This window comes from Abramis brama, assembly GCF_963993115.1.
Source record: "Abramis brama genome assembly, chromosome: 8".
Classification (NCBI taxonomy): domain Eukaryota; kingdom Metazoa; phylum Chordata; class Actinopteri; order Cypriniformes; family Leuciscidae; genus Abramis; species Abramis brama.
In genome coordinates, this window is record NC_139970.1 from 6,880,670 (window position 1) to 6,905,343 (window position 24,674).

Consider the following 24,674-nt stretch of genomic DNA (forward strand, 5'->3'; position numbering starts at 1 on the left):
CAGCAATGGGATTCTTTTGGTCATTCAAACATATATTGCAATGCGCATTTTCAAACAATGCTGAGTTTTACCTATGTATGCTAAACCACACGGGCATTTAATCATATAAATTACATTTTTGGTGTTACACGAAATTATTCCCTTCATTTTTAACTGTTTCCCAGAATGGGGATGGCTAAAAGTATGACATTTATTTGTAAAATGACATTGTGCACACCTATAATTACCATCAGGGACTGTAAAGGGATTGTGAAAAGGGAACCATGGTAACCACAAATTAACCATGATTTTCAAGTATCCTGTTTTTGGTTTGCAACAGTTACTTTAGGTGTCTGGTTTAGTTAAAAACTGTGCTATTTTGAATGAAAAATGGTTTATTTGACAACTCATTGATTGAACTATGAGCGAAGGAGGAGTGTTAAGTTTCGTTTTTGCTAAACAGAATCTTTCCAGTGAACAGAAACCTAGAGAGGCTTTATCAGTCTCCTCCTGATCGCATCACTCTTCACTCTGCACTCACTCAGCATCAGGACCACTGAAGGTAGGAGATAACCGCATGTAGAAGAACAACGTTTTTGAAATGTTATTAATATAATATAATACTATAATGTAATAGGCTATAATATAACTCACCAACATAACATTAATAATATGTATTTTTCTTTAAAAAGTAAAAACAGGGATCATAATTGTTGTTGTTGTTTTTATTTAGCACAAATATGAATAAGCCATTTTACATAACAGATTTTTATATATAGTCCACAATTGTTCTTATTTTGTCTTCTGAAAAACATGTCTTTACAAACAATCTTTAAAATGTATTTAATACCAGTTGTCGAGGTTCAAGCGCATTAAGACCTTTAAGTGCATGCATACAAATACAATGTATTATTTATAATGATTAAATCATTAAGCATGATTTAAATGAATTTCTTTTTTTAGCAATTTCAGATAGGCTAATTTATAGACGATTTTTTTCAACCCTGGTTGAGTGGATTTTTTTTTTTTTTTTGAAATTTCAAATATTTATTTCAAATTTTGATTGAAACCACTGGTTCTTGAGGGAAAGTTGTTCAGAATGTGATCTAACATATTATTTGAACATTGAATGTGTGTATGCAAGTGGTGCAGAGCCAAAGGGGAGCTCTGTGGATCTAAGGGGTGGAGCGTAGGGTGTTGTTGGAGCTTCTAGCTTCACTGATTAGATCCACAGAGAGAGAGAGAGAGAGAGAGAGAGAGAGAGAGAGAGAGAGAGAGAGAGAGAGAGAGAGAGAGAGAGAGAGAGATTTACAAAACTTTATTTAAAAAACAACACTTCATAATCTTCAACAATTCACACACATATATATATATACATACAGTATAAAAAAAACAAACAAAAAAAAACAAAGCCAGATGTCCATCAGAAACAATACACAAAACATTAACACACCACAGATCATTGAAACCCATCTCATTATTTACAAGACTATAGTATGCAAATTCTTTTTTAGTCTATCAGCTACTAATTTCATTAACATCACTTTAATACTATACATTAAATCAATATATACATAATATTCAACATTATTGTAACCCTTGATTTTTTTCTGGTTTTCCATATTGCCAATTTTGCAGTTTCTATTAAATCATTTAACAGACACATCTTCCTACTTTTTGAAAAATTATATATTATATTAAGAACATCAAAAAGACCTTCCAGTCTTTGACATTTTAAAAACAAATGTTCTAAATTCTCTTCTTCTCCACAAAACCTACATCCCACCCCTACTGCTGGGTTCAGGTGCGCCACATGTTTATCTGTAGCTATTGCACCATCTGCAAGATCTGCTGTTCTTTTCTCTACTGGAGGTTTATACAGAGTTCTCCATCTATCTCTTATGAGAAATTCTGGCTTCAACAAAACTGGCCACCTTGAGATCTTTTGCCCTCTGCAGTTAAAGTTTTGCATCAAGTTTCGCTCAGTGATATATTTGGCTTTCTTTGATGTCATTTCTAACAAGTCCAGCTGTGGAGTTTTAAAAGACAAAATTGAACCTGCTGATTCATCCTCGTCTTTCGCTGACGACAACAGCAACTCTCATTTCTTATATCTGATGGAAATTATTGTCCAATATTTTTCCTATAGTCGCTTGGTAATGCATTAACAATTTCTTCCACCAGCTTTTCCGTCAAGCGCGAGGACTTTAAACCTGTTACTTCTTTACAAGGTTTCCACGGATTTCCAGTAGTCATTAATTAAAAGTTGCCACAGCGTCAGAATGCCATGTCTTTGTAAACATGCACACACGCTTACAGATGACAAAAGTCTTGTCTGAATTATTGGGTTGAAAAACAAAACTTCCTTTCGTATCCAACTCCCAGATTCATCAACATCTCTTTCCACTTTAAAACCGTTCTCCAAGAGTGCAACATTGGCCGTTAAAAATGTGTAACCTCAGACAGATTCACTCTATCCAGTTCCATTAAAAAGAGATGTCTGTCTAATTTAAGACCACCTGCTTTTTGTAGAATCATTTTTGCAGTCTGAGTCCAAGTTAAGTCCTTATAATACAGGAATCTCTGTGCTGCTTGTATTCTAAAAGCACAGATCTTACTCCGCACATCCACCAGACCTTGACCTCCCTTGTAAACGGGAAGGTAGAGTGCTGCTGCTCGAATCCAGTGTTCTCCACTCCAAAACTCCACAAATGTCCTCTGTATTTTGCAAATAAATTATTCAGGTGGTTCCATTACAATGAGTCTATGCCATAAAGTTGAAGCAGCCAAATTATTTACAACTCTTCCTCTGTATGACTTCAATGGTAATAGCGATTTCTGACAATCAGGAAGACACAATTTCCAGCATTCCCTCCCAATTTTTATTCTGAAATTGTTTATTTCCAAAAAAATAAAAAAATAAATAAACCACACTAGCATGTTCAGCCAATCTCTATCCCACAACAATACACCAGGTAATCTTGGAGGTCCTTGCCCACTTTTCCACTGAACAATAATAAGTCTATATAACTTTTTCCCCATTGCACCCTTACTGATGATGCCTTTTCATAATTTCCCATAGTTTCAGTTAAAATATTAGCATCATTTTGATTTGAAATAAAAACAGTAACATCATTAGCATAAGCTGATATCAAGATTCCATGCATGACATTTACATCAGGAACCTTAATTCCATTGAGATCTCTTCTTAGCCTGCACAACAATGGCTCAATAACAAGGCTATATAATTGTCCAGACAGTGGACAGGCCAGTAATCCCTTTTAACACAGGTCTTGGTGCACTCAATCCTCCACCAGCTTTCACAATCACAAACACTTCAGAATATAGCAGTTGAATATAAGATGAAATTCTTCCCAAACCCAACATTTTTCAAAACCTCAAAAAGATATGTATGATTACGAAAACACAGCCAGGTCAACATTATTGAATTGATTCAAATCAATGACATCTCTCAACAAAAAAAGATTATCCGTAATTGACCTATTAGGAATACAATATGTTTGATCTCTGTGAACTAATAATTCCAAAACATGTTTCAACCTATTTGCTAAACATTTTGAAAGTATTTTATAGTCCATGCACAGTAAAGAGACAGGTCTCCAGTTCTTTAGAAGGCACAAATCCCCCTTTTTATGGAGCAAAGAAAGGACTGCTCTTCGACAACTTATAGGAAGTAACTTATTCCTCATACTTTCCAATAAAACTTCATACAAGTCATTTCCCAGTACATTCCGAAATGTCTGATAAAACTCTGCTGGCAATCCATCAATTCCTGGAGAACGGCCATTTGATAACTGTCTCATTGCCTCAGTGATCTCCTTAAAAGTAATTGGTCCATCCAAAGATTTTTTCTGTTCATTTGTCAGTTTTCGGTAGATCCCTCAACAAATCAGAAACACATTCAAGATCACAAGCCTCAACATCATACAAGTCCGTATAAAAATTAACTGCCAGGTTCCTTATTTCCACTGGGTCAGAGGTTATGACCCCATCGGGCCGACGAAGATGATACATTTGCTTTTGTTGGACTCTTTTCTTTTCAAGATTAAAAAAAAAATTGAGGAAGGAGCATCCATGTCTTTAATGGAACAGATTCTTATTAACGCTCCCTTCACTTGTTCTTGTAATAATGAACCAAGTTCTTTCTTTATATTCAAATGTTCATTTTGTATCTTTCCATCATCATTATTTTTCACAAGAATATTCTACAAAGCTCGTATATCCCTTTTTTAAGTTTTTGTATCGCTGCTTTCACCATAGAAGTAGAATGTGAAGATTCTTAGGTTTGCTTTACCAACCTCCCATCACATAAGAAAATTTTCAAACTTCCATTTTTAACTAACAGTCATTCCAAAAGAATTTGAAATTCTCACAAAGTAAAGCATCCTGCAATATTTTAGTATTAAAATGGCAACAATAATTTAGTTTTGAAGTTCTTTTCATATTTGTAAAGGCCACCCATTGGCCCAACAACAGAATGCAACGGTGTGGGCAAAGGTATAATGAGTGTATGTCTTTTCAGCGCTCCAGTGAAGTGTCACGGGGTGACAAATAAGCCCGGGACTATCCCTGTTAGAGAAATGTCCCCGCTGAGATTTGGGAAGCGAAACACCGTCCCAAAGCCTGGGTGAGTGCCTGTCGCTATGGTAACCTAGTGGCGGATTGACAGCAGGTGTGGGTAATTTGCGCTGAGCGTTTGAATGGGGCCACACTAGCTCATGAGAGTATAAAAAGTCAGAGGAAGAGAAAGTGAGGGTGGTTCTTCCCCGCGGGGGTTGTGAGAGAGAGGGGGCAGCACGTGAGCGGCCGTGGCCGCGGTCGCGGCGGGAGGCCGCGGGAGAGAGAGGCACGAGCAGAGGGGGACACGACGAGAATGAGAGGTGAGACGCGCAGCACGTGAGCGGCCGTGGCCGCGGTCGCGGCGGGAGAGAGAGGACGAGAGAGACAGATGAGAGAGACAGATGAGAGAGCCAGAGAAAACTTCGGCTGGATTGCGGGCGGAAGCCTTGGTACACTGAGTCTGTTGAATTGCAGTTTTATTGTGGAAATGAGCACGAGTGAAACCTTACAGTGTGTGGTGGAAATGTGAGTGTGGGAATTATTTCTGCTGTTCACTCGCAATCACAGCTGTCCATTCCTCCCTCTGTCTGAGTCCAGTGAAGAACTTGCTAATGCTGTGAGTTACACGTATCCATTTCTCTCTCTGCCTGAGTCCAGTGAAGACCCTGCTAACGCTTGAAGAACCTGCTAATGCTGTGAGTTACATGTATCCGTTCTCTGCCTGAGTCCAGTGAAGAACCTGCTAACGCTTGAAGACCCTGCTAACGCTGTGAGTTACATGTATTCATTCCTCTCTCTGCCTGAGTCCAGTGAAGACCCTGCTAACGCTTGAAGAATCTGCTAACGCTGTGAGTTACATGTATCTTCCACTCTCTGCCTGAGTCCAGTGAAGAACTTGCTAATGCTGTGAGTTACACGTATCCATTTCTCTCTCTGCCTGAGTCCAGTGAAGACCCTGCTAACGCTTGAAGAACCTGCTAATGCTGTGAGTTACATGTATCCGTTCTCTGCCTGAGTCCAGTGAAGACCCTGCTAACGCTTGAAGAATCTGCTAACGCTGTGAGTTACATGTATCTTCCACTCTCTGCCTGAGTCCAGTGAAGAACTTGCTAATGCTGTGAGTTACACGTATCCATTTCTCTCTCTGCCTGAGTCCAGTGAAGACCCTGCTAACGCTTGAAGAACCTGCTAATGCTGTGAGTTACATGTATCCGTTCTCTGCCTGAGTCCAGTGAAGAACCTGCTAACGCTTGAAGACCCTGCTAACGCTGTGAGTTACATGTATTCATTCCTCTCTCTGCCTGAGTCCAGTGAAGACCCTGCTAACGCTTGAAGAATCTGCTAACGCTGTGAGTTACATGTATCTTCCACTCTCTGCCGGAGGCTAGTGAAGAACCGGCTAATGCCGGAAGGGCCTGCTAATGCTGGAAAAGCCTGCTGATGCTGGAAGAGCCCGTTAATGCTGGAAGAGCCTGAGGCTAGTGAAGAGCCGGCTAATGCCGGAAGGGCCTGCTAACGCTGGAAGAGCCTGCTGATGCTGGAAGAGCCCGTTAATGCTGGAAGAGCCTGAGGCTAGTGAAGAACCGGCTAATGCCGGAAGGGCCTGCTAATGCTGGAAGAGCCTGCTGATGCTGGAAGAGCCCGTTAATGCTGGAAGAGCCTGAGGCTAGTGAAGAGCCGGCTAATGCCGGAAGGGCCTGCTGATGCTGGAAGAGCCTGCTGATGCTGGAAGAGCCTGTTAATGCTGGAAGAGCCTGAGGCTAGTGAAGAGCCGGCTAACGCTGGAAGGGCCTGCTGATACTGGAAGAGCCTGTTAATGCTGGAAGAGCCTGAGGCTAGTGAAGAGCCGGCTGATGCTGGAAGAGCCTGCTGATGCTGGAAGAACCTGCTCCCGAAGAAAAGAGGATGTGGAAGGGACTTTATATTGTTTTTATTATTTAATAAAGAATATTTATTTTTAATTCTGTGTCTGCCTCCTTTGTGTCCACGGTCAGCTCCTCAGGGGCGGCACGCGGGCGGAGGGGTGGGCGGCCCGCTGGCGCTCCACCCCGACCTGTGACAGAAGTTCACTTAATTTATTAGAATTTAGTTTCAATATTACTTTAGCTCTACGCTTAATCTGACTCCAATTTCAAATGATTATTAAAATTAAGATCACGTCTCTTATTAGAAAATATTCATAAATATTGATTATGACTTAAAGGACAAGTTCGGTATTTTACACTTAAAGCCCTGTTTACAGATCGTTTCTGATCAAATAGAACGGTTAAGATAAAATTTTGGACAAATGCTGCTGCACTGAGAATTTTAGGTTTCTTTCGCTTTCCCCCCCACCAGTAGACTGGGTGTATAGGGAATGTGAAGGTGACGTCACACCGTGTTGCATTATAGGTCCGCCGCCATATTGAGAGGATCGCGCCCTATTCCGCTGTATGTGAATTCATGTGTTGGAGGCTGTGTTTAGATTTTCTGTTGAGATTATTAACGTCGATATGGTTGGTCAGTACTGCTCGATCAAGAACTGCCATAGCAGGTCACACGATCGTTCAGGGAGGAAAATGAACAGAATACGTTTTTTCCACTTTCCTTCCTTGAAAAAACAACACGGGAAGCAGATGGAGGAGCTGACGAGAAGGCGCCGGATCGCGTGGGTTACCGCAATAATGAGAAAAAAATAATAATTTTAATAAACAAATACAAAATATTGTCTTCTAAAATTCCCATAAATATGGTTCTGCCATGTGAGGGTGAGACTGTGGTTCTTGGACAAAGTTGTCATAGTCTGCTGTGCTCTTACAAACATGTGTCCAAGTGTTGTGCAGTGATTGCTAAATCAACTGGTTTGTAAAAACGTTTGTTAAAAGTTGTACAAAGCTAGAGGTTTTGTATTGTATATTCCTTGATGACTTGCAGGATAGTTGATGAATTATGTTGATTTTGTGGTTCATGTTAGCAGACGATAAAGCCACATTGCACGAATCAAATAAATTATATTTATTTTGTTTTCAATTAACAATTTTCTTTGATATTCTGCACATCTTTTTACATGCCCTTTTAAAATGTTAGTGAATCAAGGTTTTGTATAACTGCTTAATAAATACATTAAGTGGCTTTTATCTGTTTCTGTACTGATTGCATCCACAAAGACTCTTTTAAATAACGTTAAACATAAACAGGGATGGGCAAAGAATACATCAATCTATTTTGAAGGGATGTATAGCTCTTAAACTCCTGCAAAGTGTACGCACTCAATTCAAAAACAAGGTTAACGATGTCCAGATTTGTGAGCGGAGGTAACGTTAGTGCGTCTGGATCTGTAATCCAGTCTCGGGCTGCTAAATCATATGGATCAACGTTGTTTATCGCGGACAGTTTGTCCAAATAACGTTTTTGGCAGTGACATTTAGTTTCTCCCAATAGGGTCCCTTCTCTTTTTCTTTCAATTTCTTCCGTTTTTCTTCAATTTTACCTCGTTTTAGCCAAACACACCCAACTATTACATGTCATAGCAACGGGCGGCGAAAAGGTAAACAGAGATCGTGCCTCCTAAGATGGCGCCCACGTCCCATAATGCAACACTGCGTGACGTACCTTCACATTCCCTATAGGTGCACTCGAACACTCCTTCCTAAAACGCATTAAACTTTCGTTTACAAAGACGTGAAACTCACCGAGTGGTCAGGGGTGTCCACTGATATGCTCACACAAAAATCGCTGCAAAATATGCTTTCCAACAGGTGTTTTACCATTCGTTGTAAAACTGTGGACCTATTTTTCCAAACGTCTCACACCCGTAGATTCTTCCGTTGAGAGCTTGAATAATAGACACTCCAGCCTAGTTGGTGGCGATAATGCACCTTTGCAAGCAAACCACTGGCATTTCATTGTTTGCGATCCGCCGTAAAAAAAAAAAAAAAAAAACACGAAGAAGAAGAAGAAAACAACCCCTGAACCCCATTTCAGTTTCCGGCGGCGGAGTAATACCGTACCTCACAGCACATCCAATGCAAGTCAATGGAGGAGACAAAAACTACGATAAAACCTGTTGGAATTGAAAAGATCATTTCTTTATACTGTACTACAACAACCATTAATATTTAAAGATCCGATATTTAAAAAAGTCATGACAAAAATTATAAAGGGGTATATAACAACCCACCACATCTGCCTTTTAACATTTTTCATAAGATCAGTGTTTTTTTCAGACGTGAATTTCTAATCATGCTAAAAAGTTTTTTAAGGCAGTGGCGTTTTGGTTGATTTAGTTCCTCCAACGTCACCTTTCGCATAGTAATACGCATCACAACAGAAAATGCTGGAAATCAAAGAATGTGCAGGAGCTAGAGGATTTTTTTGAAGAACAGCGGACAGTTTCACTGCTAGACCATCACAAAACATGAAAACAGTCGTAGATCAACCAATAACACACAGTGCTCTGACCTGGTTCAGTGTAAATTCAGTTATTATTTTCTCTTGTCGACTGTACGGAAAAATCTGTTATGCTGTTTAGCTTGTTCAGGGCAGTACAAAATAAAGAAAAAAAATAAATTTTTATGATCACATAAAAATCATTTTTTCTTCAAAAATCTTATTTTTTTCAAAGATTAACATTTAGCAGATTCTGCGAGGTGTGTGTAATCTATTAACCATTATATTTTACTTTTTTATTGAGATTGCATTTACAGTATTGTAACAGTTTCCACTGAATAACTGTTCGAAAAGTTCTTCTTTTAAGAATTTGGAGAATTTTAAAGTTAAAGTTGTTGTTTTTTAAGCAGTTTTTTTTTTTTTTTTTTACCACACAGGAGAATGTAAAAGAAGAACAATGAGTTCAGCATCGAGGCAAAAGAAGAAAAAGAAGTATGTGGTTTTATTCACTACATGTTTTTGTAACGATTATGTCCAGTTTTGTTCCTGTTTGCCTGTGTTCCCCTTTGCTAGTTTGCCTCCACATTTTTTGATTGAGTTTGCGTGTTCCTGGTTACGTTAATCATCCCTGTTTGCATCTAGAGTCCCACTGAGTGCCTTGAAACGCACAGTATTATTCAATGTGTTGACGTAATGTCCACTGAATCAGGAAGACAGGGCGGGGCATATCGATCAGCTCCTCCCCTTTTTTAAATAGCCAATAGTGTTTAGTTTAAATCACAGCTCGGCCAGAGCCTTGAGTTCGGTAAAGCCTCAGTTTCCTCCTAATCTCTAACCGTTTCTCCTGCTAATCTCCTCCAAATCGCTTTAAAATACAGCATTCTGTGCAGAATTCAAATGGGTCTGATAAGTTTTCTGGTCTGTGCCGACTCTTCATTCGCCCCAATGGAAAGCATATTTACATTGTCTGAATGCACTATGTGCTGCAGCCTCAGCGTCTATTTATAGTGTAGGGGGCGGAGCTTCAGATTCTAAAGAGCATTTGATTGGACAGAAAATCAGATGAAGCTGAAGTGCAGAGTGATGCCATCAAAATCATTGTTTTGAATGCTTATATCTTCTAAATGCAAATTGCACAAACACACTAGTAATTGATGATTAACTTAAAGGGGTGGTTGATTATGATTTCACTTTTTTAACTTTAAACAACATCTGCAAAGTTACGACGCTCAAAGTTCAAACCAAAGGGAGATATTTGCTTTTAAAGAAATCGTTTTTTAAGGACTACAATAAACGGCTGGTAGAGACTACAGGAGCTTCCTCCCGGGTTAGTGACATCACAAACCCTAGAATTTACATAAACCCGCCCCTGGAACATGATTTATAGATTATCAAGACAGAATATGCTAATCAATGACTAGAAGATAACTGCACATCAGCTGCATAAATTCATCAACTAACCATTCAGAAATGTCCTGTTGCTTCTACATGTTGTCACTTCTTCTTGAGTCTCTCCATCATTGTCTGACTCCGGTTTGAACATAAAAGGCTAAAACTGTCTGTGTGAGGTTAAAGGGGTGGTATAATGTAAAATAAGTCTCTGATGTCCCCAGAGTGTGTATGTGAAGTTTTAGCTCAAAACACCCCACAGATATTCTTATATAGCAAGTTAAAGTTGTCACTTTTTGAGGGTGAGCAAAAACGCAGTTTTGTGTCTGTTTCTTTAAAGGGATACTTCACCTCTGGAAAGATTAATGTGTATTTAAAGGGATAGTTCGCCCAAAAATGATATTTAAGCCATGATTTACTCACCCTCAAGCCGTTCGAGATGCATATGTCAATCTTTTTTCAGACGAACACATTTTCAGTTATTTTAGAAAATGTCTTAGATCTTTCAGTTGTTATAATGTGAGGCAATGGGGTCCAGCTGATTCACGTTCGAAAATGTACATGCATCCTTCTCAAAAATAATCCATCCGGCTTATTATTTTTGAGAAGGATGCATGTACATTTTCGAACGTGAATCAGCTGGACCCCATTGCTTCACATTATAACCACTGAAAGATCTAAGATATTTTCTAAAATAACTGAAAATGTGTTCGTCTGAAAAAAGATTGACATATGCATCTCGAACGGCTTGAGGGTGAGTAAATCATGGCTTAAATATCATTTTTGGGCGAACTATCCCTTTAAAATAGGTCATTTATGTAGAAGAAATGTGAAGAAATTTTTTAATTTGGAGCTTTCTAGACTGAGAAAAGCCAGAAAATGTATTTTTGGCTCATGTTGATGAAAGACAACAACTCCCAGAATGCACTTGCTTCGCTGCCCTAGGAGGCCACTCCCAAGCCACGCCTACCGGTAAGAGAGCACAGTTGAAAATAGAGTTCTGCACTCCCGCGGGACCCGACGCAAAACTGAGCGGGACAAATTTTGAAAGGTCATTGCGGGAGCGGGCGGGATGATGAAGGTGCACTTGCAGGTGCAGGCGGGGGGGATGATACGCTGCACTCCCGCAAATTAAATATGAGTGTAAAGTAAAATATATAAATGATTAAAGTAGCGTACATAATTTGTAGTTGTGAGGGAGATTATGTTTGGCAGCAATAAAAACGTTTTAAGCAGCCTAAACTTGGATGTTGTCGTTCACGCACACTTGCTTAGAGACAATTCCTTCCCGCTGCTCCGTGTTCGAATTCGAAAGCTTCAAGTTCAAAATAGACAGCGTGGACGAGGAAAAGAGCACCTCTAGTGCTTCAGATATAGGCCTAAGCGCTTCAGATGTAAGCACTTCTCTAAAGAAAGGCACATTTACTACAAAAAAATATCACGAAACCTTAAATCAGACATTTGGCAGTCTTTTTCGGTTGTGCATGATGGAGAGGGGAATCAACTACCTTTTGCCTGCTGCGATAAATGACAAAAGGTGTTAACATACAACGGACACAAATCGCATTTTTTTTTCAAGACCTTTCGTGAGACAGAAAGTGAACATACATCCTGCCTGCCGTCTTGCGGGCATTTGCGGGCGGGAACGGGACATAATATCACAGATGCGGACGGGAGCGGGACTAAAAATGACAAATCTTTGCGGGAGCGGGACTGAACACTGCGGAACAGAACAAGAGCCTGCTAGCTTAGCTTCCAAAGAAAGGCAGCTGACACTGTGTGTACATTCTGTGAGTGCGATCCCACCCTCTATGGGCGGGCTGAAAACATGTGGAACAACGCCTCCTACTGGCTGTAGTCTTTAGCCTCTGGACAGAAAATCCTCCGATGATGCAAAAATCGTCATTTTGCGTCATCGGAGGATTTTCTGGCCAGAGTCTAAAGACTACAGGATTTTTTCCAGACAAAAAATACATAAATCTCTTGTCTCAGGGGGATATGAGGGTGGAAAGCACAGTAATTTGAAAATACTACAGGTTTTCTACTAATACAAAGCTTAATGCTAAATCCTGAAGTATCCCTTTAAATGCAAATGAGCTGCTGCTCCTGGCACAGAGGACAGAGCTTTAACAGACAAAATTTGTATGTATACAACTAAACGCATCTCCATGTGGACAAGGCCTTAAATACACACGATAAAGAGATGATAACGAACAGGTGAGATGATTAGATGATTGTTCATGACAACTGATAACTGGCAGGAAACTGAGACAAAGAAACACATGTGAATGATGAAAACAAACTAAAAGTCTGGGAAAACAGAAACTAAGAACTAACAAAACTGAATAGACGTGACAATCACATGAAACTTGAATTTGCTCTGTCTGTGTTTTGAGCAGTTTGTGATTAACTTTACATTGTTCAATGCAGAAATAAATTTGGTGCGACGTCTCCACCATTCATTGATTACCTGAAAGAAATTTTGAGAAGGTACCCAGATGGAGGACAAATATTGAAGGTAGGCTAAAAAAAAGGTTTAAATGTTGCATGAACACTTTCACATCATTGTTAACTGGTATGTATCTTAAATATCTCATCGTATCTGTGTTTAATATTAATCCTGTAACGTACCAGGAGCTGATCCAGAATGCAGATGATGCAGGAGCTTCACGTGTGGTGTTTATTCATGACGAGAGGCATTATGAGACTCAGAGCCTGTGGACTGAAGAGCTCGGAAAGTATCAAGGTATTTGTGTTGCAAACAGATTTAAATCACACTAGACTTAAACTTTATAAAATTACTGTAGAGCCCGCCACAAAGGATATTACAGTCTAGGGTTTTACATTTGTCCTCATTCATATGTCACAACCATGAAGAGTTTTGCAACTACACCTTCTGCCTTTTTTTAATGGGAATCGAGTTTTGAGCTCTGAAATTTACAGTATGTTTTTATATTAAATCCAACTTTTTGGCAGTGGCTATTTGCACTTGGTGAAAATACCATATTTTCTTATCGATAGATGATATTTACACCATGCAAGTAGCAATAGATTCTAATTACACTACAAGTAGTTAGATGCTATTTATACTTCAAATAGTGGCAGACAGCATTTCCACCTCAGTGTTGTTGTACATTATACGGTATGCAATTATAACATAGAGTGTAAATTATTATATTTATTAAAATTATTAAATGGATGCTGCCTTATTGGGACAATAAAGCCGTCCCTACACCAACCCCTAACCCTAAACACTTTATTATTAAACACATGCATTATTAAACACATAAACACACTTTATTTCCACTTTTCGAATGTTGTCTTCATTTCTATTGAATATACATGCCTTTCCGATCTGATATGCGATGGGAAAAGGAAGTAGAGCGAGTTCAGCAAAAGGCGGATTATGATCTCAGGTCGATTTGGGTTAAAACTTTCTGCCACACACTTTACCTCTACACTATTGCTACTGTTAATAATGCAGTGATTTAGTCTGGCCCAAACAGACGTCAGTGGGCGGAGTTAGTGTAAATAGACTCTGCCAACAAGATGGGCTATTTGCTTATCTTTCAGTTTAGTGAATAACAGTATAAGTGTTTAAGTATAAGTATAAGCTTTATTATATGTGACTATATCAGTAGGAGTGGATTGAAGCTCAACTGAAGCTCTGTAAAGGTTGTGAGGATCATGAGAACTATTTGCATGGGAAAAAATGATCTGATTGTTGATTGGACATTGGCAGCAAAATAATAAATTGAACCCGCTTTGCCATTAATAACTGACATCTGTGATTCTCTCTTGAAAAGCTCTGGTCACCAGTATTGTGTCTCAAAACTCTTTCTATCTCAAAACCAGGTCAAAATCACAGTTTCGTCCTAAATTAAAATAAAATGAGCTGAAAATAAGGGAATTCAGTAAATGACCATGACCATGACCAGTATTTGTCCAGATACTGAAAGTCTTTACTGCGCTATAGGCAAAGTATGTTATTTTCAAAGTTGTTTGGTCATGTTTGTTTGATCATCTGTTTGTATCTTTGATGGCAGGACCGGCTCTCTATGCCTTCAATGATGCAGCCTTCACAGAGGAAGACTGGGAGGGAATCCAGAGAGTTGGCAGAAGCATCAAGCAGGATGACCCAACAAAAGTCGGGAGATTTGGGATCGGCTTCAACTCTGTTTATCATATTACAGGTGAACTAGACTAACAAGTTACTAGAAACGCAAACCTTCATAGAATTATGTACAGAAAGAGACTGTTACAGAACACAGTAACCTTTTTTATTGGCTAGTCTATTATTAATAGTAAAATGTGTATGCTTATTTCCCTTTTTCTTTTCCATCATCTAACACTCACTTAAAGTTAATCTTTAAATAAAACTAAAATAGCATAAAATATATAAATTTAATATTATATAATAATATAATTATATAAACACATATAAATTTAACTCTTTCCCTGCCAGCATTTCAAAAAAAAATACACAAAAATCGCAGAGGACGCCAGATTATTGTTGTTCAAATTTCACTGCACATTAAAACATCACACTCTTACTTGATCTGGACAAACTGAGCATCATTAGAAATATTTAAGACTCCAGCTTCAGTATTCACCACTGTTTATGATAAAACTAGGTTGCAGTGACATTAATGTCCTAATTTATTTCAGGAGTGCAAAATAATCAATGTGTATTTTTTTTAAATATTTTGAATAGAATAACAACACATTCATATTCAGTCACGTCTGCTTCTGTTTATTTGTGTAGACAACGTTTCACTGAATAGTGTTCATCAGGGCTTTTAGTCCAAAAGTGCTCAAATCTGGAAATATTGATATATTTATTACACTTCCACAGTCAGTTCTGTACACAACAAACACAGAAAAATACTTCTACACTTGAAACATGAAGCTAATAAACACACAATTAAGATATCAAATGATTTGTATGTGATTTTCATGAGATTTGGCTTATTTTCATAACAATAAAGGATTACATGAAATTCTAAGCAGGTGCAGCGATTCTAATAAAAGGTTATAAATAACACATTTCAACAACATAATATGACCAAAACACACATTAGATCGCAATAGAAAGTTAATGCAAACACTCATGGTGGTTATTGGTGGTTTTAAGCAAGTTTTGGCTGAAGGCTACACTACAGCCACATATTTTTTTATACATTTAAAATGAATATTGTTAACATTTAACATTATATATCTCTATATTAATAACAGTCAGAGTAATTCTGAGTCTTAAATGGTAAACTCTCAAGTGTTGGCTTTCTAAATATATGTTAGTTGTGTGTCTATTCAGAATGACTTATGAGCAGCAACCTTTTTATTTTGGGTATGTCATTTATGACCCCCTTTCCAAAATGGGGGGTGCAGAAAAATGGGTAATAACAGTTGTCAGCCACCGCCAGCATTTTTGAATTTTTTTTACAAAAAGTTCATGGCGCCCAGAATATTTTGTCATGAATATTTGAACATTCAATACTGTATATCAAAAGAAAGAACAGAGCCTCTGCTTAAAAAAAAAGTTTTATTCTAGCTTCATTCATTCTTTTTTATCATCACTTGAATGTGGGTAAGTTTCATTAAAAAAAAAAAACTAAATTCTTTTGTTTTCAAACAATACAATGTGCGCATACAATGCTTTCATCGTGTGTTTTTGCTCCTTTTTTCCTGTGTTATGATTTCTAGATTCTGTACTAGTTGAGATCTGTCATAACACCCCGTACCGTATAACAGTGAAAACACAAAAAGCCAGAAAATTCTGTCAATGGCGGGGAAATAATTAATATTGACTTCTTGTATTGGGCAACATTTTAATAATTGGTGCATCTTTAATTATAGACTATCAGCACTCAGTTAATTGTTAATTGCATACTAATGACGTCATTGACTGACCTGGGGTCTCATTTATAAATATGGCATACGCACAAAATGGGGCTGGAAACGTGCATACGCCACTTCCCACGCAAAGGTTGTGATCTTTTAAAAAACTTGACGGGAGAATGTAATGGCGCTTTTCCACTGCATGGTACGGCTCAGTACGGCTCGGCTCGGTGCGGCACAGTACGGCTCACTTCACTTTTCCACTGCGTGGCACAACTCGGCTCGGCACGGCACGACTCGGTTCGCTTTTGCTCGGTTTGCTTTTCCACTGCAGTTAGTACCGCTTCAAAGTGGGTGGGATTATAGAATGATCGTTATTGTTGCGGCAACCAATGAGAGGAACGTCTGCACTTCGTCCACTGACCACGATTCAGCCATTTCTTTTATGAAGTTTTTTTTTTTTTTCAAGAAAGTCAAGCAAGTAGTTTAAAAATAGGTGCTACAGCAGTGGCTGTTACTGGCTATTGAAATCTAGCGGGTTTGGTGTCTTGTATCGCAAATACAATGACGCTGGTAGTGACGATTCTGTCTGACCAATCGGTGATCTACAGTGTTTTCATGTCACATTTTAGTATCGGTACGGTACGCTTGGCACCTCAACAGAGGTGGTAGCATTTAAAGCAAGCCGAAGGGAGCCGTACCGTACCGTACCATGCAGTGGAAAAGCGCCACAAAGTGAGCCGTACCGTACCGTACCATGCAGTGGAAAAGCGCCACAAAGTGAGCCGTACCGTACCGTGCCGTACCATGCAGTGGAAAAGCGCCACAAAGTGAGCCGTACCGTACCATGCAGTGGAAAAGCGCCACAAAGTGAGCCGTACCGTACCGTGCCGTACCATGCAGTGGAAAAGCGCCACAAAGTGAGCCGTACCGTACCGTCCCATACCATGCACTGGAAAAGCGCCACAAAGTGAGCCCGTACCGTACCGTGCAGTGGAAAAGCAACATAAGTGTACCTGTAAGTACCTGTTAGCCATGCGTACGCACATTTTGGAGACACCGATGGTGAGCTGTAAGGACCATCCATTGGCCCAACGACGGAATCCAACGGCCTGGCGAAGGTTTAAAGCGTGTATGCCTTTTCAGCGCTCCAGTGAAGTTCACTTAATTTATTGGAACTTAGTTTTAGTATTACTTCAGCTCTACTCTTAATCTGACTCCAATTTCAAATGATAATCAAATTTAGATTGTATTTCTGATTAGAAAATAATCATAAACATTGATTATGAATTAATTTAGATCTTTGATAATTCTGATTATCCCATACTTTCAATTATTCGTTCATTACGGACCTAGTGTCGCTTTGAGACGTCACGTCGCGACTGCGCGCTCACGATCACAAACTAGCCAGTCCTGAAATAGTCAGAGGGTGCAGTGCAAGTATTTTACCCTATGCAGTCGCGCACTACAGACCCATAGGCGTAATTTTTTATAATATTTGCAGCGTACAACATGCTAAGTCAGGGAACAGTCAGAAATCAGGAGGTTTTCCTAAGATGTGCCCCATGGTCCATTCAAAGTGCCTCCAGTTTGATCTATTCTGGACAAAGTTTTGCGGAAACACCAGACTACACATTAATCTACTGGAAATAATGATTTCAGAAGAATTCAGAATAAATCAAGGTTATCATTTATTTGTCAGGTAAAAATATATCATGCCAATTACAGAAGTAAATTATTAAAAGCCAATTCAAAAAATATATGACATCATTTACTCAAAGATGACTCTAAAAGTAAGTAATGTTTTCCTGACAGAGACACACAGTAATGTGTCAGGGTTTTCCAACAGGAAAATACTGACATGCATTACTGTGTGGGAGATTCTCCTGGTAAAAGATTCCCAAAGGTTTCTCTGTTCCCTCACCTTAAATACCAGATCAGAACAGAAGGGGGTTAAACAAATGTTGTTTAGAGTTGTTTGGGCCAATCCATGTACCCCAGGGGGGTAGCACCTGGTTTCAGGAGATGTAAAGAGATATCAGCCAGAGAGGAGATACAATATTCTCCTAAGTTCTCAATCTTTTTCACTAAACCAATGACTGCAATGAAATTAAGACCATTTTACCAATCGCACTGTGTCCTTTAAAATGACACCAAATATGAAAAGGAAAAACAACATATTCACAAGATACACCATATGTGTTAAATAGACATTCTTAATGACTTTCAGTGCCTTGAGGAGGGAGAGGGGGAGGGAGAGGGGGATGAGTTGAAGTCAAACAAGGGGACAATGAGATAAGTTTGGGCAGGACAAGGTTCTGTGCTCTGTCTTTGTTATCTGCTGTCCAGGGTGCATTTTATGGCGTTATTGCAGGGTGAGTTTTGTTTTAGCAGGAAAATCAGTTCTTACAGACGGCCCCTGGCCCCTTGGGACAGATTTAGATCAGGCCAAAGGGGACATTTTTTGGACATTTTCCTGTTTCCACATTTTCAGTGTTCATAGGGCTGACCACTGTGGTTTGCAGTGTTAGTCGATTGGTGCAGGAATCCAGTCGTCACCTGAAATAACAGCATTAAGACAGGTTGAACATTAAAATGAAAGCATGGCAGAATGCGTCGATGCTGCAGCAGCTGAACTGGGTGTCACATGACCCTCTTGGCCGGGTTTGCTTCCACCTGCACTTGGCTGCGTTGGTATTCAGTCTGTAGAATGATCTCATTGTATCAAGTCTGTTTGCGTTGGTCAGCATAATCAGAAAGTGTCAGTGGAAAGTGTCATTATAACGCTTTGCGGAAACATCTTTGTCCTCCCTAGGATGTTTTAACTGACCATTTGAGAAGTCCTCGGTCACCTTCAAGCAGAAGGTTTCATTTGCCGGGTAGATCAGAACTCCATAGTTGAAGGAATCATTTACTGATGACGCTCCATTGCGTGTGAGACACCTGAACAACTTCTGAATGACCATGCAATAATTGAACACTGATGTATGTGTGGTTATTGTAAGATGAGGGAAAAGTTATTGGATAAACACAAGAACACAGATAACAAAACATGATGTACTCAAAAATGTGAAACCCAAAAGTCAAAGGTGCGAGTGGTAAATATGGTCTCTTTTTCAGAATCATATATTTAATGAACAGGTGTAATTTGATCACCAAATTCTTCACTACCGCAGTGATCTGGTAGTGGAATTTAGACTTGGTCTGGATAATCAAGGGAGGGGTAGCAGAAAGTCACCATAACTAGTATATTTACTAGCGGCATGCATAATTAGAGTAATTAGAGTATATCACATAATTAAACATGGAAATACACAATTTCATAATTATAAAATTGTCTACATCAGTTGTTATAAGTGCAAATCATTAATGAAACCTAAGGTTTTAATAGATCCAATTAGAAAATGAAATGTATAGAAACAGAGATTTAAATTCTCTGGTTTATCTTTGTTATTATCCTCTGTGCATTTGATGTACAGGCTAGGTCACACTCAATAATGCAGGTCTGACTGGGAATCGTTTAGTTGACAGATAGAAATGCCTGCATTTTAGATTTAGCTGTTTTGATATTGTCATTAGTCATTTGTTGGAAACTAGGGGGCCCTCCTGGTTTTCAACAATTGCCAACGACTGGACATAATAAATATTTTGTCCAAAGACCAGTTGTATTAATGGGTCTCAATTAGATGTTTTATGTGGGTTTAAATCAATTGATGTGTGACCACAACCATGCATGTCCTATGCACAGCACAGTATTTACATACAGGAAGTTGACAAGACTGTAATGCTGAAAAGAAATTATTAAAATAATTTCCCTTGTCCTATATGTATGAAGGTGAATGATGTATTGCATGATGTGAATAATTTTGGCCTGGATAGTCTTATGATCTATGCCAGGTAGAGACGTTCTAAGATTGTCGTATAGTGATGGTGTGTATTGTGTATGTTTGTGTATAGGAGATGGGTGGTGTTTTATCCTACCATAATTTGTGTTGCATAATTTAGTTCCGGTGCTACACCGGGAGGCCACATACAGGAGCTGCTTCTGTAGTGTTATGAGGTGTGAGCGGCCCCTTGAAGTTTCTCCACCCCCATCTCCTAATGTAAAGCTGTGTGCCCTGCTTAAGGCAGGCAGAACCAGACCCTTGCGGAGTCTGGTTCTGAAGAAAGTCATTTGTCAGCCTGTAAGGAAATAGACCTAGAGAGGAAAACACAGTTTAATCTTGAGCCTTTATACAAATTGCATTAAGATAGATGGTCGATCTCAATATTTATTTGATTGCCTTAGCCAGACAGTTGTTACTGATGGCTTTGATCTGTTAAGATTTTACGCCATTAGAAGATCATTTGTTTTTGTTTACAAAGACATGTATCATTATCATGATCATGTTTTTGCAAAGAAAAGGTAAATTAAACAGTGATAATGGTCAGATCTGACTGCTATTGCAGTTAAACTCATACAGTCTGCTGTGTTGTGGGCATTAGGACCCTCAGGTCTGCTGGGGAAATCTCTTTTCATGATGCTGTTTATTTACACTAGCCAGATCTGTGTTCAGAGCAATTAGATCACCAGGTGTGGTGCTGTGCTTGTTTGTTTAGCATTTGGAATTTATGGTGTTATTCAACTCTTGACCATTTGGATCTCTGTGGTCTATAAAGACTTTAGATTTTCTGCCTGATATTTACATTTCACACAACTGTACATGTCCAGCAAAATACCTTCCCTGATCAGATTCCATGTGAGCTGAAGCTCCCAGAGAGGAGTTTTTTTTAACTCTTGCACCCCTTTGTTTGTGGTTTTGTTGCAAGAGAAAATTAAAATTTGTACCTCCCCTTGTTACTGGGTTAAAGATCTGTTAGATCAAAATAAAATCATCCTGTGGATTTGGATGGATATTTAAGACATGGCAATCAGGTTGATCATTTTAGTTGGTATATACTGAGCATTGTAATTTCTCTCATTAAAGATTCTTGCCCAAATAGAAGGTAAAGAAATTCTTTCTGATTCATTCTTCCTTTCAGTTTCCTTTCTTATCCAATACTTTCTCTAACCATCTATTATCTCCTTCCTCCCAACACTAGTAGTGTTCCTCTTGTTCCCTACAAACACGTACCATCTTTCTACATTCTGATTCTTTCCATTCTCATTAAACATCCTTTCCTCTTCTAACCCATTGCTGAATCATCACGAGATTAAAGCCATTCTTGGCCATTACAATATAATATATATTACAACCTGGTCATAATATAAATTATATTTTATAAAATTGTATAAATCAAACCAATTTCATTTACTGGTCTCAGGGTTTTTTACTGAGTAATTTGTCTAAACTGACTTGTTATCTTCTCACTGATCTTTTTAGAAGGCATTTGGCCCTGCAGCTCCAGCTGTGCTGGCATGAGCATTGTGTACACAGCAACAACCAAACTGGAAACCAGTTACAGCTGCTTTGATGCTGTGAACATTCAATGGACTGCAGGCATTGAGAAACATGGGTCAAATCATTGCTCAATTTAAAGATTTTTGTGACTACAATTTAGAATTGGTCACAATTACCTTGATTTAGACAGAGGTTTATCAGTTGCATTCTTTTAAGAATCTTCTTTGAATATGAAAGAAAGGTTGGACAAACAGGTCTCATGGAGGGCGCCAAGATTGTTTTATGGTTTGTTGCTTTTGTCAGTCTCTTTTGAGACCTCGAAAACATACAAGAATGCAGTGATTGCAAAGTCTGATATAAGCTATGTTTTATAAGACTGAGCCTTAAATGGTGTTGTTTAACCCATATATGGGACATCAGTCATAAACTTTTTGACACTATTAAAAGATTTTCAAAGAACAATAATTACTTTGATGTAATTCATCTTGGTCTTTGACTAAATTATCTCATAAGATAAGGACAAGCTGTGCATGTCCTCTGAAACTATTAGGCCTGGTTACAAGCCTCTTTGTAACACAATAATTGTCATTATATGCATCAGTTTTAAAATTTAGCGTATTTTTCCAAATTTCAGCTTCTAGGACTTCTGCATAGCAGCTGTTCTTTAGGACTGAGATCATTTTCTCAGATAATTTCTTTTGAAATATTCTATTTTAAATTACACTGTTTTGTCCAACTTTACACTTCACACACAAAGGATTCAAGTGAGACAGTTTTACTTGTAGCTATCTTCTATCTTTTAGCTCATCAATTCACAAGATTTGTTCACAAGTCAGCGTGACCATTTTCTTATTTCCATTATTGCAATGTTGTTGCAGCAAAGCAAATAATTAAATGTAACAACATTATTTACCTCAGAGTTTAAGTTTTTAGTTTTCAACCCTCTGTTGAGTACCAGAATAAAATTTGGATGATGTTATTCCAATTTAGGTTTCATCACTTGTTGCATAGACAAACAAGGAGGTATTTAAAGTTAAAGCAAGGGATATCTTTTCTCATCTACACTGCCGCTATCATGTCCCTGATATGTGGTTTTATCTAATTCTCAAGCCCCACCGGATTTTGCGTTCTCCGGTCTAACTGGGTATGCCGACCCATTCTACAAATGTGTCTATATGAGGTGCGTCTGAATTTTCCCTCAACACTTCTAAAAGGCAAAAGAGAATTGACTTACCAAACGGCTGAAGAAAGAGAAGGACATCTTACTTCTCTTATTTGTTGCAAGTCCCAATATTGCACTGAAAAGACACTCGCAACCTGGAGAATCACGGAGGGACTGTCACCACTTTGTAAGGACCATCCATTGGCCCAACGACGGAATCCAACGGCCTGGCGAAGGTTTAAAGCGTGTATGCCTTTTCAGCGCTCCAGTGAAGTTCACTTAATTTATTGGAACTTAGTTTTAGTATTACTTCAGCTCTACTCTTAATCTGACTCCAATTTCAAATGATAATCAAATTTAGATTGTATTTCTGATTAGAAAATAATCATAAACATTGATTATGAATTAATTTAGATCTTTGATAATTCTGATTATCCCATACTTTCAATTATTCGTTCATTACGGACCTAGTGTCGCTTTGAGACGTCACGTCGCGACTGCGCGCTCACGATCACAAACTAGCCAGTCCTGAAATAGTCAGAGGGTGCAGTGCAAGTATTTTACCCTATGCAGTCGCGCACTACAGACCCATAGGCGTAATTTTTTATAATATTTGCAGCGTACAACATGCTAAGTCAGGGAACAGTCAGAAATCAGGAGGTTTTCCTAAGATGTGCCCCATGGTCCATTCAAAGTGCCTCCAGTTTGATCTATTCTGGACAAAGTTTTGCGGAAACACCAGACTACACATTAATCTACTGGAAATAATGATTTCAGAAGAATTCAGAATAAATCAAGGTTATCATTTATTTGTCAGGTAAAAATATATCATGCCAATTACAGAAGTAAATTATTAAAAGCCAATTCAAAAAATATATGACATCATTTACTCAAAGATGACTCTAAAAGTAAGTAATGTTTTCCTGACAGAGACACACAGTAATGTGTCAGGGTTTTCCAACAGGAAAATACTGACATGCATTACTGTGTGGGAGATTCTCCTGGTAAAAGATTCCCAAAGGTTTCTCTGTTCCCTCACCTTAAATACCAGATCAGAACAGAAGGGGGTTAAACAAATGTTGTTTAGAGTTGTTTGGGCCAATCCATGTACCCCAGGGGGGTAGCACCTGGTTTCAGGAGATGTAAAGAGATATCAGCCAGAGAGGAGATACAATATTCTCCTAAGTTCTCAATCTTTTTCACTAAACCAATGACTGCAATGAAATTAAGACCATTTTACCAATCGCACTGTGTCCTTTAAAATGACACCAAATATGAAAAGGAAAAACAACATATTCACAAGATACACCATATGTGTTAAATAGACATTCTTAATGACTTTCAGTGCCTTGAGGAGGGAGAGGGGGAGGGAGAGGGGGATGAGTTGAAGTCAAACAAGGGGACAATGAGATAAGTTTGGGCAGGACAAGGTTCTGTGCTCTGTCTTTGTTATCTGCTGTCCAGGGTGCATTTTATGGCGTTATTGCAGGGTGAGTTTTGTTTTAGCAGGAAAATCAGTTCTTACAGAGCTGAGGGACTGACGGCAGATGAAGGAAAACCACTTTAAATCCTCATTATGGGTCCTAATCATAAATACAGTGCATGTTCACAATAACAGTTTAAATAAATCAAAAATGATTTAAACTATGTTTTACATCTGATAAGCACATTTAGATTAAATATGCCATTCTTATTAATGGAGGTAAGAACTTAAATTACATGAAATCATTAACGAGAAGTTCTAACATTTTTTTAATATTCTAATAAATATTTGTATGGGATGCAATGCTTTTGAACACATTTCCTGTGGCATGCTGTGTTTTAATGTGTTAACTAAAAAGTGCATGATAATAGCAGAACTCATGGTCTGAGAAAATATTTTTGTGCAACTAATAATCAATAATGCAGAATAAGGCCTATTTGTTTGCACTAAATATATAAAGCAATTAAAATTACTATTTGGCCAGTGGAAAAGA

The 24,674-nt window shown here is 38.6% G+C and overlaps 1 protein-coding gene across 1 annotated transcript in view; it reads left to right on the forward strand.

Moving 5' to 3' along the window:
• The first annotated feature begins 478 nt into the window (after positions 1-478).
• The window catches only part of LOC311088252 (sacsin-like), a 37,754-nt gene continuing 13,558 nt past the window's right edge, over positions 479-24,674 (forward strand). The window contains exons 1-5 of the mRNA XM_084122107.1: positions 479-541; positions 9,366-9,420; positions 12,748-12,835; positions 12,952-13,063; positions 14,364-14,510. Of these exons, the coding sequence (XP_083978233.1) occupies positions 9,386-9,420; positions 12,748-12,835; positions 12,952-13,063; positions 14,364-14,510 (382 nt within the window). The 5' untranslated portion in view covers positions 479-541; positions 9,366-9,385. The remainder of the gene's footprint in view (positions 542-9,365; positions 9,421-12,747; positions 12,836-12,951; positions 13,064-14,363; positions 14,511-24,674) is intronic.